This window comes from Belonocnema kinseyi, chromosome 9 (assembly GCF_010883055.1).
Source record: "Belonocnema kinseyi isolate 2016_QV_RU_SX_M_011 chromosome 9, B_treatae_v1, whole genome shotgun sequence".
Classification (NCBI taxonomy): Eukaryota; Metazoa; Arthropoda; class Insecta; order Hymenoptera; family Cynipidae; genus Belonocnema; species Belonocnema kinseyi.
Genome location: NC_046665.1, coordinates 75509789 through 75526995, shown reverse-complemented (window position 1 = coordinate 75526995; position 17207 = coordinate 75509789). Strand labels below are relative to the sequence as shown.

Genomic DNA, 17207 nt, shown 5'->3' with positions numbered 1-17207 from the left:
AAGATTTGTATTGATTGTAAAATATTTCACAAAGATTTCAAACATTTCATGAAAATTTCATAAAGATTTCAAAAAGGGTACAGTACACCAGATTTCATATGTATATATTGATATTATATATACATATATATAATATATGTATATATTGCTTCGCTCTAATGAAAAGTTAAAAAAAACTCGCAGAAATAAATTTTTCACTTGTAAGGTTTTTAGAGAACCTATAAAATTAATTTTCTAATTAATTTTTCGATTTCAATTTTTCAGGTGAGATGGCACCGAAGTATAAGTCTCTCTTAGTAAATGCCTTTTTGTGTGGAACGAGAGATCCTGATCCTCTTGTACGTTCTTCAAGTCTCTCCTGTCTCGGAGAACTGTGCAAAGTTCTTGGTTTTCGAGTCGGAAATCTTATTACAGAGGTAAAAATAAACAATTTTACCTAAAATTAATTTTTTTCACAGACTTGATTAGTATATAATAATAAAATTTGACTAATTTTATCCGTCTTTTTTTTAACGTCGACATTTTAAAATTGATATTTTAATCATTCTTCCCTCATAATAATTTGATCATCAGAAGCATATCAATCTAGTTTTTTCATTTTTAGAATTAATTCTCAACGGAATGTTTACAGTATTAATTAAAATTGAGATTAATTTTGTTTTAGATTCTTTACTGTATTGGATGTATAATAAAAACTGACAAAGAATACCAGTGCAGACGGGCGGGAGTTCTTGTAGCAACTTTGCTACTTCGAGGACTTGGAAAAGAAATGCTAAAAAGTTTGGGAAGTGATCTTGTAGTTTTATATCGTGGACTCAAACATTTAAGAGACAGCGATGAAGATTCTGTTTTACGTTTACATGCTCAGTTGGCACTTGAAGAATTTGATGATGTGGTGCAAAATGTTCTATTCGCTAAACCGAAACTCGAGAAAACTTTGTTTTTGCTCCGTAATTGAAGACTTCTACTTATTATAAGTATAAATTTCAATAATAATAATAATTTTTTCTTTGGCAAAGTCTAAACGCCCGGACAGTCCTTTCGTTTATGTATTTTTATAACACGGAAAAAGGCTTGTGCCTGATTGTATATTTCTTTTCTAATTTCAGACTCTTGAAATGTTCAAAGGCTGCGATTTTGTAAATAATGTAAATAAAATTATTTTAATGCCGTATTATTTTTCGCGTCCTTGAAAGAGTATTTAAACTTTTCAATTTAAAATCCCGTCGTTTTTTTATACTAGATTAGCAGCTTTTTAAAGTTATATAAATGTAATTATCCTAAGATTCTTAAGATTTTTGAAGATGTTCAAAAAATTCAGACTTGTCGAAAATGAATCTGGAAAAGTTTAAAGAACATTTTTTTATTTTGTAGCTTTTTACAGAATATGAGGAAAATAGTCTAGTCAGTTAAACAGATATTTAGGACTTTTAGAAATTTGGAAAAAAATTTGAAATTTTAACGAATTTTGAAGAATCATTCAAATATTTGTATTCTTTAAAATATTTTCATAAGTTTTAAAAGCCTTTTTTGAGTTCTTATTTCAAATCTTTAATATTATGTTTAAATTTTATTTCATCTTTTGAAGTATACAATTATTTTTAGATCTTTTTAAATATCTTGTAAATAGTTATTGAATTCAATGGATTAAAAAATAAATATAATGCCAAATTAAAACATTATATTTTAAAATTTTCTACACTTTTTCGCAAATCTAGGAAATTATTTGAAATGTTTTACAAAATTTTCAGTTTTCTATTATAATTCTACTTCCAAAATAAAAAATTATTAAAAATTTTCCCATGAATTTTAAGAAAATTCCTTTTTTAATCTTTTCAGTACTTCTCAACCTTTTAAATATCTTTTAAAATTATTCTAAATTTCTCTAAAACTTATTTAAAAATTATGAAAAATTCTAAATATTCTTCTTTGGCAATTTTGTAAATCTTTTAAAATGTTTTTAAATCCCTTTAAATATTCTTTTCAAATTACTTTTTTTTTTAAATAAAAAAACATTTTAAATTGTCTTAAAAATCTAAAGAAAATGTTTTCATTCTCTTGAAAACTTCCAAATTGTTAAAAAGCTTCTTTTTCCAGCACTGCGTTTTTTATTATTTTAAATGTTCACAAGTTTTAAAGTATTTTTGTATAATTTCTAAACGTCTACATATCTCTTTAACTTACTCGAATGTTTCTAAAATTTTGTAATCGTGCAATATTTCAATGTTTTAATTTAAAATCTTTTCCATTTTTTTACGATATTTTTCTAAAATTATTCGAAATATTTCTAAAAAATTTTATTTTTGAAACTTGAACGTTTTTGCTTAAGAGGCTTTTTATATTTTACTTGAAAATATGTATTGGGAAATAATTTGAAATGAAACAAAATCTTTCCCAATGTTCTCTTTCAATTAATTTTTTAAAATAAAAAATCGATCGAAATTCATTCTGCCATTTCAAATTTTCCAAGAAAATAAAAAAAAACATTTAATCTTCTCAAATCTGTCGAAATGAGTAGAGCTTCTAATTTTTTTTCGAATTCTTTAAGATAAGTTTTTCCTATAATTTAATTTTTGTATTTGTTTGGAAAACTGAAAAAGTGTTTGAGGTTATACAAATAGTTGAATTGTCAAATAAAAAAGATAAATTCTCATAGAAAAATTGAATAGCAGATATTTTAATCAAACAATATGTTTACTTTAAATAAGAAACAGTCGAAATCATTTTAAAAATACAAATTTTCAACATCTTGTATTTTTAATTAACAGAAAAATAATTATTTTCCAAAAGATGCGAATTATTTTAAAACAAAGCAGTTGCAATTTAAAAAAATGATATTTCTACCAAAAGAGATGAGTATTCAAACTGAAAAAACGAAGTTGCAAAAAGCTGGTTGAATTTTCAACCAAAAAAATATTTTCAGTCAAGAGGAAAAAAATTGTAGGTAAATTATATTTTGAAGGGAAAATACTTTTGAATGCAAAATGAAAATTTCGGATGACTATTTATTTTTCAGTTTCTTTATTTGTTGGTTTTAAGGTTATATAAATAAAATTTTCCTAGGTTTCTCGAAAAAATTCGAAAAGCTTTTGGGAGATTTATGATATGTCGAAAAAGTATCTAAAAACTGGCTAGGATTTTATTTCATTTAGAGGATTTTACAAGATTTTAAGAAAAATTAAAGTTTGTTTAAAATATATTTAGGACTCAATCATATTGTTTAGTTTAGGACTATTTAACGCTCGGATTAATTTTTAAAAATATTTTATCATTTTTCGGAAACCTTTCAAAGATGTAAAATATTCGTAATCTCTTCAGAACCTTTAAAATTCCTAAATATCTTTTCAAATTTATAATTATTTGTTATATTTATTAAAAACTTTTAAATATATTTAAAGACTTTTGGAAGTATTCTTAAAATTTTGAAAAAATTCTGTAAAATTAAAAAAAATCTTAAAATCTTCTAGATTATTTTTGGCGATTTAGGAAATATTTTTAAATGTTTTAAAATCTGTATAAATATTTTCTTAGACTAACTTTTGTAAAAGAACAAAATCATTTAAACTTTTTCCAGAAATCTTGAGAAAATTTCTTTATTCTTTTAAAAACTTTCAAAAATTTTAAGAATTATTTCAAAACTCTAGTTTGTTAAAGAATTTGTTGAAATCTTCTCAAGATATAAATAATTTTCTAATCTTTTCAAAACTTTTAAAGCTTCTAAATATTCTGTAAAATAATGTTTCTTAAACTTTTTTAAAAGCCTGAAAAAATAAAAAAAATATAATATTTAAAAATCTCCAAAGCATAAAATTGATAAACTTAATTAATTGTGGTCATTTGCAATTTAATTTTTCTGTGTGAAAAATACATTTTTAGAATTGAAGTTCCTCATTATATGATACTTTTCATGGGAGGTAATATGTAATAAAACAACCAGATCTCTAAGGAAAATTTTTATTCTAAAACACCTAAGTTCACTTTTAGTTCCCAAGGAGTAACAAATAGAATTTATAAATGTATTATACACATTTAGTTACAAAAAGTGCTACCAAATAATAAAACGTGTGAAAAAAATAGAACGATTTTACGTAGAAAAACTGATTGATTCGCAAAATCAAAACACAAGAAAGCTAAGAAAAAATATTGTTCCTAGATTAAAAATACTACTGATTCTAAGATATCAACGGTTGGTATGTTTTTCTATTTTAGACCCTAGTAGGATTTTGTAATTTCATTATTGTACATGGCACAATATAAGAAAGAACCAGTTTTCTATTTTTAATCTTTCTTGTTTTTCATCTCTCTATTTTTTCCCACTTAAACATTTTTAAAAGCAATTAAAAAATTTCGATATCAAAAGAACTATTAAAACCTCCACCTTATGTTAAGAAATCAAATAGGAAATTAAATCTGAGGTAAAAATATGCTATAAATTCTTTGAAGTCTCCTTCATGTCCCGGATATGAATAATTCAATAATTGAATATCTGAATAGAGAATTTGATTGGAGACAAGAAAAGTGAGACTCAATTTTGACAAATCCATGACTTTTGGATTGAATTGTGATATGAAACGATTTTGCTTTACAAAAATATTGTGTCCTCTGAGAATGCTCCAGCTAGTCGGATACTGTCGCGTTCAAGACAAACGTATAATCGCTGAGGTTGTGGAGTGCATGAGGGTGAAGGTCTAGGTGTGACTGCTCGCAAAATGAATTCCTTGCTCGAGGGCTCCGGGAATGATCGATGTCTTGCATCTCCTGCTGCGTCCACTTCTTCGACATTCGCAGACGTATGCGAAACCTAAAAGCAATTTATCAAAATCAGTTTAAATCAATTTAAATGCAAATATCTAAGGAAAAATTGAATTTCCAGATTAGGGTGTCCAATAACAATTCAAATTTTTGAATTTTGCAAACGCTCCCCCCAAAATTTCTTCCTTTTGATGAAAAAGTACTGTCATAAATGAAAAGAAGTTTTCTTAGTTTTTGATTAAAAAAAAAAAAATGAAAGCTAAAAAATTCATTCACAGCTAGAAAGTATTAATTAATTAATAATGCATAACTCCTACATGTTATCGGGCTTAGAATAAGAAAATTTGGAATCTCATTATAATTGGTCTGAAATGGACTCAAAGCATTTTTTTCGGTAGTAATATGGACAGTATTTCTTCTAGTATACAAACAAAATATTTTCCATGAAAAATAAATTCAAAATATTAATACGGGGTGACAGAAAAAAATGTTGAATTTCGAAATTAACAAAAAAAAACACTTTTTATAGTTTTTAAAGTTTTTCTCAAGTCACTTTTCAGTTACTTTTTGAAGATAAAGTCACTCTAGTCTGCTATAGTCACTGTTGTAAATGAAAATATCACTTTACTAATCTTGGAATTATATTGAATTCCTTTGAATTCTGATGAATTCCGCCCTGCATTTTTCTGGAGTTGCCTCGATATCAGTGGAATTTTTTAGGATTTAAAAAATTGTGTGTGCATTCACTTAAATTTTGGTTGTTACCCCTGAATTCTAGTAAATTCATCTTGGATTCGTATAAATTTAATCTAATTCTTTTGAATTTTCTTGAATTTTTCTAAATTTATTCCCGCTTTACTTTAAATAAAGCAATATTTTTCATTTTTTGGAATTCATTCGAAAACTTTGCAATTCAATTGAATTCTTCTATATTTTGAATTCAATCTGCAGCTTTTTTAACTCACCTTGAACTTGCAGGCATTTGATAAAATTCTGTTGAATTTAATTGAATTTGTCTAAATACACCTTTAATTTTTATCAGCTGTATCGAATTCTTCTCATTTCCCTTATATTCTCTTCATTTAAATTTTTTTGAAATCCCCCTCAATTCTGTTATTTCATATTTTACTCAATTCATCAGAAAATTGGGGATTTTTACATGAATATTATCTAAGCCTCCTGAATTTGCTTTAATTCCTCTAAATTCAGTCCTATTTTACTGAAATCAATGACAATTTTTGAATATGTTTCAATTAATTTCAATTTTCATAGATTTATACTGACATTGTTTCAATTAATCTAGAATCATTATAAAATTCATCGAATTCCATTGAATTTTGTTGAATTCACTCTGCATGTTTTTTTAAATACCCTTAATTCTTGTAGACTCGTATAAATCTCATTGAATCCTTTTAAATTCTCTTGAACTTTTCTAAATTCACTCCAGTTTTACTGAAAACCATACCAATATTTTGGATTTCTTTCAATTAATTTGAATTCCTTGGAATTCACCCAGAAATTCTTATTGATTTAGCCTGATTTCAATTTTTTTCGAATTCTTTGGATTTTATTTGAATTAATCCAAATCCACTCAATTCTACACAATTGAATGGATATTTCTTTTAATTTTTTTTGTAATCACCCTGAACGCTTTTGAACTCACATTGAATTTTTAGGTATTTTATACCATTCTTTTGAATTTCCTAGAATTTTTCTAAATTCTTTCCAAACTTAATGAGTTTAAGAAATTTTTTGATATTTTTTAACTGCTTGCTTCACTTTTTAATTTTTTAATTCATTAAAAGTCTGTTGAATTCGTCCTGAATTCTATTCACTCCCATTATACTAAATTTAATGCGATTTTTTGGATTTTTCAAATTTGGCTTAATTCACTCAAAATCTCATGAATTCCCTTGAATTCTTCTAAATTCACTCTCATTTTACTGAATTTAATGGATTCTTTTCCATTCATTTGAATTTTTCAACTCATTAGAATTCACTTGAATTCTTCTAAATTCACTCAATTCCAATAAATTCAGTGGGTTTCTTATTTTTTCTTTCGTTTTTTGAAATCAAGTCTAAAGTACTATAAACTCCCCTTATATTTTTAGGAATTTTATCAAATTCTGTTGAACACAATGACATTTTTTAAAATTAACTTTAAAAATATAGAATTCAATTAATTTTGTTAATATTTTTGAACTGTTTTCAATTCACTTAAAATTTTGTTGAAACGAGAACCCTTATATCCCCGACATTAAAAAATGTTTTTAATTTAATCAAAATCTTATAAATTTGATCAAAGCCTCCTGAATTTGTTTAAAATCTTCTAAATTCATTCTTATTTTACTGAAATCAATGGGCTTTTTTAGATTTTTTTCCAATTTTTTTAAATTGAAACTTTTTGCGTTAGACATTAGTTAAGTTTTTTCACAGCCCCGGCGATTCTGTGTTTTTATAAGTTTCGATAAATTTTGCTTACCGTTTTAATTAAATTATGAATTGTTAAAAATAAGACTTGATATGAATAAGAGCAGAAGAAGTACCTTGAACAATAGGGTAAAATTATATAAATTACATGTAAAAATGATATTTGAATTAAAATAATATATACAAAAAAATAAAAACTTATCAAAACTTGCAAAAATGCAGAATTGCACAAAAAATGTATGCATTATAGAGAATATTTTCTCCATGTTCTAGAAGAAATCCTGTAAATATTTAATATTCAATAGATTCTTTACCATTCATTTGAATTTTTTCAATTCATTAGAACTCATTGGAATTCACTTAAATTCTTTTCAATTCACCCAATTCTACTCAATTCAATGGATTTCTTATTTTTTCTTCCGTTTTTAGAAAACAAATCAATTTAGAAATCAATACAATGGCATTTTTCTAAATCAACTTTAAAAATAATACATTTAGTGCATTTTGTTAATATTTTTGAACTTTTTCGATTCACTTAACTTTTTTTTACTTAACCTTAAATTCTTGTGAATTGTATCGAATTCTTTTCATTTCCCTAATATGCTAGATTTTTTTCAAATTTTATTCAATTCACTCAATTTCTTAAGAGTTTCATCAAAGCCTTCTGAATTTCCTTGAAATAATTTTAATTCATTCCCATTTTAATGAAATCAATGAAATTTTGTTTATTTATTCCAATTCTTAAAATTCTTTTGAATTCACTCTCAATGTTTGTGGATTTATGCAGACTTCGTTTAAATTCATCTAGAATTTTTATAAATTTCATCGAATTCTTTTGAATTCTTTTCAATTAAAAACAACATTAGTCACATTATTATATAAACTTTTGTTAAAAATAAGAATTGATATGAATAAGAGCAGAAGAAATACCTTGAGCAATAGGGTAAAATTATATAAATTACATGTAAAAATAATATTAGAATTAAAATATTATATACAAAAAAATAAAAACTGATCTAAACTTGCAAAAACGCAGAATTCCACCGAAAATTGCATAAATTAACTAGCTTACATCCTTTTCAGATACATTATAACTAAAAATACATTTTTAAAGAACCATATGAATCTTTATTCTATAAAAAATGTACATTTTTGGTTATTTCGAAACTCAGGACTTTTTCTAATGAAATATTTTCAATTTATTTATTATAGAAAATATTTTCTCCATATTGTACAAGAAATCCTGCGAATATTATTCGAGTAATAAGTGTTAGGGTTCATTTCAGATCATTAACTATAATGAAATTCCACATTTTTTTATTCTCAGCCCGATAATATATTCAAAAAATTGTTTTGTTTCATAAAACTTGGCAATTATTCCTCGATATGTAACAAGTATTTTCTAGGAACGAAAGAATTTGTTATATTTCACATTTTATTCCTAAAAATCTAAAACTAACCTGCATAAACTAACCTAATTATAGATATAATAAATTTATAGTGAAAGTGAAACTCAATAAATAAAAAAAGTCATTCAACTTTATCTAAAGGTTACGCGTTCTTGACAGGTTCTTTAGAAAAAAAATTACGCAAGTTTATGAATATGATAATACTGACCTTTTGTGCTTCGCAAAACAATTTTGTAATTTGTGAACCGATACTTCCTCTTGATCCGTTTGGTACAGAAACTTCTTTGCCTGTCATTAATTGCATAACAAACAACAGAATTTCTTTCGAGTCACAGTTTTCGCCAAATTTATGTTGCAGGGATTTCACTTGCTCGACTAAGCCTTCCTCGGTTTCAATTTCTCGTACAATGTCCTGATAAGAGAAATAAGGAAATATAATTATGCATATGAGGCAAAAGATAGTGTAAATATTTAAAAAAATTTGTTTTACTTTTTTTTATGACCGAATTTTTCTGACTAGTTCCCTACTATTACAATTTTAATCCCACTAAGATTTAATACGTAAAAATACCATTTTAATTAAAAACATATTACAATTATATAATTTATTATTGAAGCTTTATATTCAATTAGTTACGCAATATTTGAACGGCCACATTATATTAATAAATTAATGGGTGCAAGTGCTTCTTCAAAATAAAAAATACTTTGAGAATTTATTCTTCAATGTTTTTTTTCAGAATATATGTCAAAACAATAATTAGTTTATTTTTTTTATATCCATAGCCATTGTTAATTTTATAAACAAAATAATTTTATTTAACATAACATAACTTGCCAATAAATGAATGTCGTTTTTTGTTCAGAAATAGACTGGATGTGACTCAGGAAGGATCTTACTTATTAGAAGACTTCAGGCAACACCATTTGTTTTTTATTTAAACAAATTTAATAAAAAAATATAGTTTTTCGTGCATTTTCAAGTGGCGATTTCGATTTATCAACGGATTAAATTTTTAAATATTTAGAAAAATCCTTCGCTCGTTGATTGTTTAAAATTGATTGTTTATAAAACTAAAAATTATTGTTATTTTCTAAATTGTCCGAAGGGAAGGAGTTTTTTAAGTTATTTATAGTTAATTCAGTTGAAAAAATGAAATCTGCTGGATGAAAATGGACCAAAATCTATATTTGTACTATAAAATGTATTAAAATAAATAATAAATATTGTCGCCTGAAACATGGAAGAAAATTTGTATTTGATAACCCAATTTATTTACAAAATTAACAATTGCTATTAAAAACTAATAAATCGTACATATTATTTACTTCTGACAAATTTTTGATCAATTTTTGTTTAAAGGAATGAAGTTTTTAGAGCGTTAAATGGCTAAAATGCGAATTTGTTTATTAAATATGTTTACAAATTAAAAATGACTTTGGACTTAAGAAAAATGGAAACTTGAAGTATCACTTTCACTCATTAACTTTTTAATATAAAAAGAAACGAATTAAAAATAATATAGCCTGCTGAATATTATTTGTGAGGGATATCTTCACCGATAAGTAGTTGCAAAATAATGGGATTATTTAAAAAAAAAAAAAAACTAAAAAATAAATTTAGTTTGTTTTTAAATACAATATAATAAGAAAAAATTCCAAAATCGGTGCGCAAAAATCCTTTTGAAATTCAGTTAATTTTTATTTAAAAAATTAGTTTTTAAATAGGATCAAAATTGTAAGCTCTAAAATAATTTGCTCTGAAAAAACTATTTCTTCCCCACTGTGTGCCGCTCTGAAGTTTCATTTACAAAATTTCATCAAATTGTCACCCGATAGCAAAAAAGCATCATATACTTTAAGTTGATACTAAAAAATATTTTCGAAATTATTAGGAATAAATAAAAAAATATATTATAAATTTTAAAAAATTGCAAATCAATATGATTTACGCTGTAGAGAAACAAACAACTGAATATTGTTTATTATTTTATAAATTTCATCAAATTTTCTTCGATAAAAAAATATTAATTGAGTCAAACTTGTATCTATTCTCTTTTTCCTAAAGAAATAACTTCCTCAATATTTGAGACTCTGATTATGTTTTTTGGCAATATATTTAAAACTTTCATGCAATTTTTTTTGTATGAGACTTTTTAAGGGCCTTCTCGTCGATCTAAGGCCTGCGATAGAGAAGCATTAAAATATATCCTTATTAAGATGAATTAAATACTAAAACAATTAATTTTTATTTTAAAATGAAAACAAAACTGCTTACTTCATAGAGATGCATTTTTTGTTGAACTGGCTTACTCGCATGTTGCAATTTATTGCGAATATTTTGAACGACATTTTGTATATTCGGACGTGCTTCCACTTTCTGCTCATTGAGAGTGACAAGAGCAGCATGAGCAAGAACCGGTAGCAGAAGTTGCGCTACTTGGCCGATTCGCTTTGAACTTAAGAAGTGAAGAGCTTTCTCTGCTTCTCGCGTGTCATCGAATAATCGCTTTTGACGATAAGCTGGGACAGGTTGTGCTGACTTCCAGGTAGTGGTCCAGGCATTATCCGGTAGCAACATTCGCTGAGAAAGATGCCCTAAAATTTAATTCAATTTAGTCCAATTATTTATTTTAAATTTAAAGCTCTCAAAATCCAATTAAAATCTCCAAAGTTCAGATAAAAACGCTTAGACATTAAGTATTTTATTTTGGATGCAAAAACACGTGAGATTTGAATCATAAAAAGAAATATCTTTTGAAACATACATTAATTACATTATTTAAGTTTCTTCTTCCTAATCATTTTTTTAATATGCTAATTAAGGCCTGTTTTGGCAGTCGAAATTAATTTGTATACTATTATACACATTGTATCATTCTTTTTATTATTTCCTTTTTTGAATGCACCATTCCATATAACACATGCGCAATAAATATACAGTCGAAGATTTAAACCATTCTTGAAATTTAGTCTCTGAATTGTTTCGAATTCCATGGATATTTCATTGAAATCCCTTTAAAATGATTGAACTTCCGGAATATCCGTTAAAATCCTTGAGACCTTTGAAATCTCTTTAAAATTCAGTTTAATCTTTACATCCATGGAAATCTTTCCGGATTTCTTAAAAAATATTAGAATATTTTAAAACCCATTAAAATTCCTATAAATCCCTCAAACTCTGTTGAAATGCCATTAAATCATTGGAAATCTTCCAAAATCCGAAGATACCTTCGGAATCTTTTGAAATCTCTGAAAATATCTTCAAATTTGTTAAATAATCTTAAAACCCATTGAAACCGTCACAAATCTTTTGAAATACCCCGAAATCTTCTTAAATCTCTTTGAATCTATTCAAATCTTCGATATCTGAATAAAATCACGTAATATTCTTCAAAATTCGTGAAAATCCATCGTTATCATATGAAACTCTGTCAAATTAAACAAATCCCTTAATTTGAAATTAAATAAAACCACTGAAGTACCTTTAAGAATCTTGGAAACCCAGGAAACTGCTAGAATTCTTCAAAATCCTATTACAATCCTTCACAATCCTTTAAAATCCGTGGAAATACCTTAAAATCTCTCAAAATCCGTTTAAATCTTTTTCAACTCGTCGGAATCTTTCCAGAACTCTTTAAATCATTTAAAAGCCATTAAAATTTCTCGAAATTCCTTAAAATCCTTTGAAATTCCATTCAATATTTTGAAATATTACGAAATTCTCTAAAATCCACGGATATACTTTGGAATCTTTTTATATCTCTTACAATTCTTTGAAATCCCGTAAAATCATCGAAATCCCTTCACATAGCTCTTAAAATCCTTTACAATTATTTTCAATCGTTTGTATCTCTTTAAATCTCTATAAATATCTTCAAAATTTCCTTGCAAACCGGAAAAATACTTCGATTCGACATTAAACCCTTTAAAATCGTTTGAAATGTCTCTAAATCTCTTAAAGCTCCTTAAAAACTGTAAAAATAATTGAAATTCCGTGAAATATTTAGAAATCTTTGAAATTCCTTCAAAATTCACTAAAATTACAGTATGTTGTATATTAAAAGCCATTAATATTCTTCGAAATCCCTTAAAATCTATTGAAATTCCATCAAATATTTGAAAATCTTAAGACATCCTCTAAATTCTACGGATCTACTTTGGAATCTTTTGAAATCTCTTAAAAACCTTTAAAATGCCACGAAATCATCGATAACTCTTTATAAAGTTCTAAAAACCTGTTATAATACCTTAAAATTCTTTAAAGTCGCTGCACATTTTTTGGAATTTCTTTAAATCCCTTCAAATTGTTCAAATTTCCTTGAAATCCCTTAATATCCTTAAACATTCGCAATAATACTTCGGTTTTACGTGCAATCCTTTAAACTCATTTAAAGTCTCTTGAAATCCGTTAAAACCCCTTAAAAATGTGAAAATCCATAAGGGGTAACACCACTGTAGAAATTTAAAATTATCAATTTTTTGGCTTAAAAATTCTTTGAACCTTGTAGAATAAAGAACAAAAGGTTTTATACGTGTTCGAAGTCGATTTCATTGAAATTTCGAGCCTTTTCATCGAGCGTGCCGGGCTACTCTGCAAAGACTCCCTGCGTTGGATGGCTACATGTCATCAGTAGGACGCTTGTTTATTAGTGTACAGAAGTTTCTGTATGTGTTGTGAAAAATATTTATGTAGTTTCGAAGTGATATTAAGTAGAAATGAGTCATAACAAAGCGTATTTTGGTAGAAAAGGTACTTTAAACTTTAAACGTGTTTTTCTCAAAACACGTTTTCTGAAATTGGCACGCAGCATAACTCGAACAATTTTCAATATTTTTAATCGTTTTTTCGCCTACACGTTCATAATAATATTCTGCAGTGCATCACGTAGGGGATTTTAGATATATTAATTTAAACAATTGTTATAAACAATTAAGTACCGTTTTTTTGGTCGAAAAATTAGGGTTTTTTTCAAATGCTTGCCAATTACACAAAAATCAATATTTTCAAAATCCCCTAAGTGTTTCACTAGCTATTTCCATGTAAATTTAGAAAAAAAAAATTTATTTTGTTTCAGGTTGAATTTTGCATCCTGTGTGCTGCGTACTGCGGAGCTCCTCCAGGAGAAGGCACTTCACAGAAATGGCTCCAGTGCTGCGATTTTTTAATATTTTTTATTGAGAATCTGACATTTTTTACTCTAATATATGAATAATAACTTCCCCAATTATTATCACTGTATTCCCTTTCCTTCCATGAAAAAAAAATTCTTGAAAAAACGTGTTTTTATTTTTACGTTTACAGTGCTGTTACCCCTTAAAATTACCGTAAATCTTGAAAACCCCACAAAAATCCATGGAAATCTATTAACTCTAAAATTAGGTTAAGATCTTTAAAACTGTTTTACATCTTGTGAAATCTCTAAGAAACTTTATAAATCCTTTAGGATGATCGAAAACTCTCTAAATTTCTTAAGTTCCGTCGTTAAATACCTTAAAATCCTCTGCAATCTTTGAAAATCTTTTGAAATTTCCTGAAATCTTTTTAAATATTATGAAAAAATCTTCGAAATCCCATTAAAATCCCCTTATGTCCTTCAAAATTCGTAAAAATACTTTGGTATCAAATAAATTTCTTTAAAATACTTAGAAATATTTTGTGACTTATTTTGAAATATTACGAAATCCGCGGAAATCGTTCTTAAGTCATTAAAATTCCTCAACATCCGTTGAATTGTTTCGATGTCTCTTGAAATCCATTAAAATAAAATTTGTAATATATAAACAAAATTTACATGTAATTTTTTTAAATTAAATTAATATTTAAAATGAAAGGAAATTTATTCAAAAGCTTGAAGTCTTCTAAAATCATTTAAAACCTGCGAAACCTCTCGTAATCCTTTATAATTGTTCGAAATACCTTTAAAACTTTCTAATCCTTTGAAAGCTTATGAAATTCCTTCAAAACTCTCAAAAAAAAGCTTTGAAACTCTCATTAAATTCTATGAAAATGTTGTAATCCTTTAAAACACTTTGCAGTCTTTTGAAATGCCTTAAAATCCCTTGAAATCTGTTGAAATACTTTCAAATTACTGAAAATCTTTCAAATCTTTCGGAACCCTTTAAAACCTCGTTTGCAGTAAAAATAATTGATATATTTTTGATATACCAAGTTAAAAATATAAGATATTACGTAAGAAGGGTTGAAAAAGGGGGTTTAAGAAATCTTACGATTCGTTGTAATAGGGAAGAGGGTGTCTTACATTTCCGAGAACATTTCAAAAATCATCCTTACGTAATTACTGAACGTCCCCTTTTCATTGAAATAAAAATGTCAGAATTGTGTGTAAGAAAAAAGGCGGCAATAAATTAGAGTTTGCAGTGCAGATAAATAATCGTACAATGTGGGTGTATCAACCAAAGACTAATTCAAGTCCAGTAGTGAAGCAAGTACAATTACATATTTTGCAAGAAAACTTGCCTCACTACTGAAACAAAACCCTTCAATTACGAGACATTTCATCCAGGGAACGATCTACGTTTCTTAATATAGTACCATGTTCCGCATGTACGAGTACGATTCTACTCCTTCTGTAATACCAACTTGCTTTTGTCCAAATGACAAAATTAATAGATTATTGCGTACCTTTTGGTTGACCCCATTCGTCCATAGTGTCTTCTTCGACCCAGTCTCGAGGCGAATACCACCGAATGAAGTCTTCCACCACTGCTCCTGGATTTGCAGCCTGGCGAAAATTTGTTAAAATTATTTTAGAGCAAGAGGAGTTTTTGGTATTAGAATTTTTGTTAACTAATGATAGCCAAATCTTCCATAAGAAAAAGCTTAGTTTATAAGACACTACAATTTAAGACAGTTAAATGTAAAAATATCATGCGTTTCCATTAAGAAAATATGAAATAAAACAGTTCAAACTCTTCCTGCAAATTATGCAATACAAATGGAATTCTTTCTGGTCATTACTTTCTTTATCACAGTTTACTATTATTAACATTAATAAAACATAATAATTTATTTAAAAATTTCAATCATATATACTATATATAAACCAGTCATATTTTTATTTAAATTTGCTTGAAAATGTTAAATACGCTATTACAGTTAAAAGTCAAATAATTTTAATTTCGAGACCTTTAAAATTGGCTGAGGATTCTCGCATGGCCGGCCGTACGAATAGACCCTTAGACAATTAGACAAATGAAAGTGCTTGTTATTGAAAAATTATAAATTTTATGTTCTTAAATTAACACACTTCAAAATATCGTATAACAATTTCAAATTGCAAGCCTTTAATATTGTATATATTGAAATTTACGGCTTTCTTAACCTTTAAATACCTTAAAAATACAAATTTTACTTTAAAATATACAAAAATAAACTTTCTCATATTTGTGACACTAAAAATAAAAACAAGGACAATGAAACATTTAATTCAAAATTAATTATTTGTTCCTGATATTCGAAAGTGAACTATTTTCTATTTAATAGCTTCGGATTGAAAGTCTTTAAAATTTAACAATTCCAAAAAACGCAGCAAAATGTACCTTTATAAATTTGTAACTTTCCGACTCGATGAAAAATTAAGAAATACATAAATTGATCAAAATTACGCCATCAAATTGTAACAATTTCATAACTAGGTATTTAAACTTGAATTATTTTTAATCTAGAACAACCCAAGTTGTGCAATTTTAAATGGAAATCACAGAAATATTAATTTCCAGTTATTTATACATAAATTATTCTAAAATATTTTGAAATTAATAAAAAGGAATTACTTTGAAAGATTCCATGTCAGAAAGCAAGGAGGCGCTCATAAGTCTCGCTCGCATTTCTGTGCCCTGCTTATCTGTTCCTAGTTCCATCATGACTTGAGCATCCTCTTCCAATTGATCTTCAGTTTTCAAAACTGGATCTTGAGTCACCGGCAGGTATAAAGGATCCCCAGTTTGTACTAATCGAAAAGTGGGATGCTTTGCTAATCTACCCACTGGCCTATTCCATAACAAATGTTTTCCTTTGTTGATTTTTTGTTGAGTGTCGTCCTGTTCACCAGGCACGAGTTCTTCATTCGAACATTCGTAGAATTCGTCCTCTTCTGAGTCTTCAAATCAAAATAGTCAAATTACAGAAATAAAAAAAATAGAACATTTCAAACCCTTGCATACAAAAATTAATGATAATAATCTTCAAATTCATTCATTCAATTTGTCCACATTGAAGCTATGTTTAAGCTCACTGATCGCGTGCTTTTGTCTCTTGATTTTTTTTGTCTATTAAAATTGTTTGAATCCAATATAATTTTTTAGTTTGAATTGGAATATCATATCATTTGAAATTAGACGCAGTGTCGGGGAAGTTCATTTAAAAAATTAGTCAAAGTAGGCGCCGAGCGTCTACAAGTAAGGGCTTCGTAGCTTTAGGTGCTTATATTTTTTGTCCTATGTCAATTTTGAGCCCTATGTCCATATTGGGATTTATGTATTAATTTTGGGCCCTCTGTAAATTATGGGACATATGTCGATTTTTGACTTTATTTTAACTTTGGGCCTCAAATTGGTTTTGGGCTTTGCATCAATTTTGGATCCTTAGTCGAA

The 17207-nt window shown here is 26.8% G+C and overlaps 2 protein-coding genes across 2 annotated transcripts in view; one reads left to right on the top strand and one right to left on the bottom strand.

Annotated features, from left to right (window-relative positions):
- Positions 1-1175, top strand: part of LOC117179483 — a 12524-nt gene extending 11349 nt beyond the window's left edge. The window contains exons 8-9 of the mRNA XM_033371340.1: positions 265-416; positions 665-1175. Coding sequence (XP_033227231.1) covers positions 265-416; positions 665-958 — 446 coding nt within the window. The 3' untranslated portion in view covers positions 959-1175. The remainder of the gene's footprint in view (positions 1-264; positions 417-664) is intronic.
- A 2764-nt stretch (positions 1176-3939) lies between these two features.
- LOC117180825 (rab3 GTPase-activating protein catalytic subunit) overlaps positions 3940-17207 on the bottom strand; it is a 119572-nt gene continuing 106304 nt past the window's right edge. Inside the window, exons 9-13 of the mRNA XM_033373347.1 lie at positions 16389-16714; positions 15238-15337; positions 10870-11189; positions 8800-9003; positions 3940-4801 (exon numbers count right to left, since the gene is read on the bottom strand). Of these exons, the coding sequence (XP_033229238.1) occupies positions 4583-4801; positions 8800-9003; positions 10870-11189; positions 15238-15337; positions 16389-16714 (1169 nt within the window). The 3' untranslated portion in view covers positions 3940-4582. The remainder of the gene's footprint in view (positions 4802-8799; positions 9004-10869; positions 11190-15237; positions 15338-16388; positions 16715-17207) is intronic.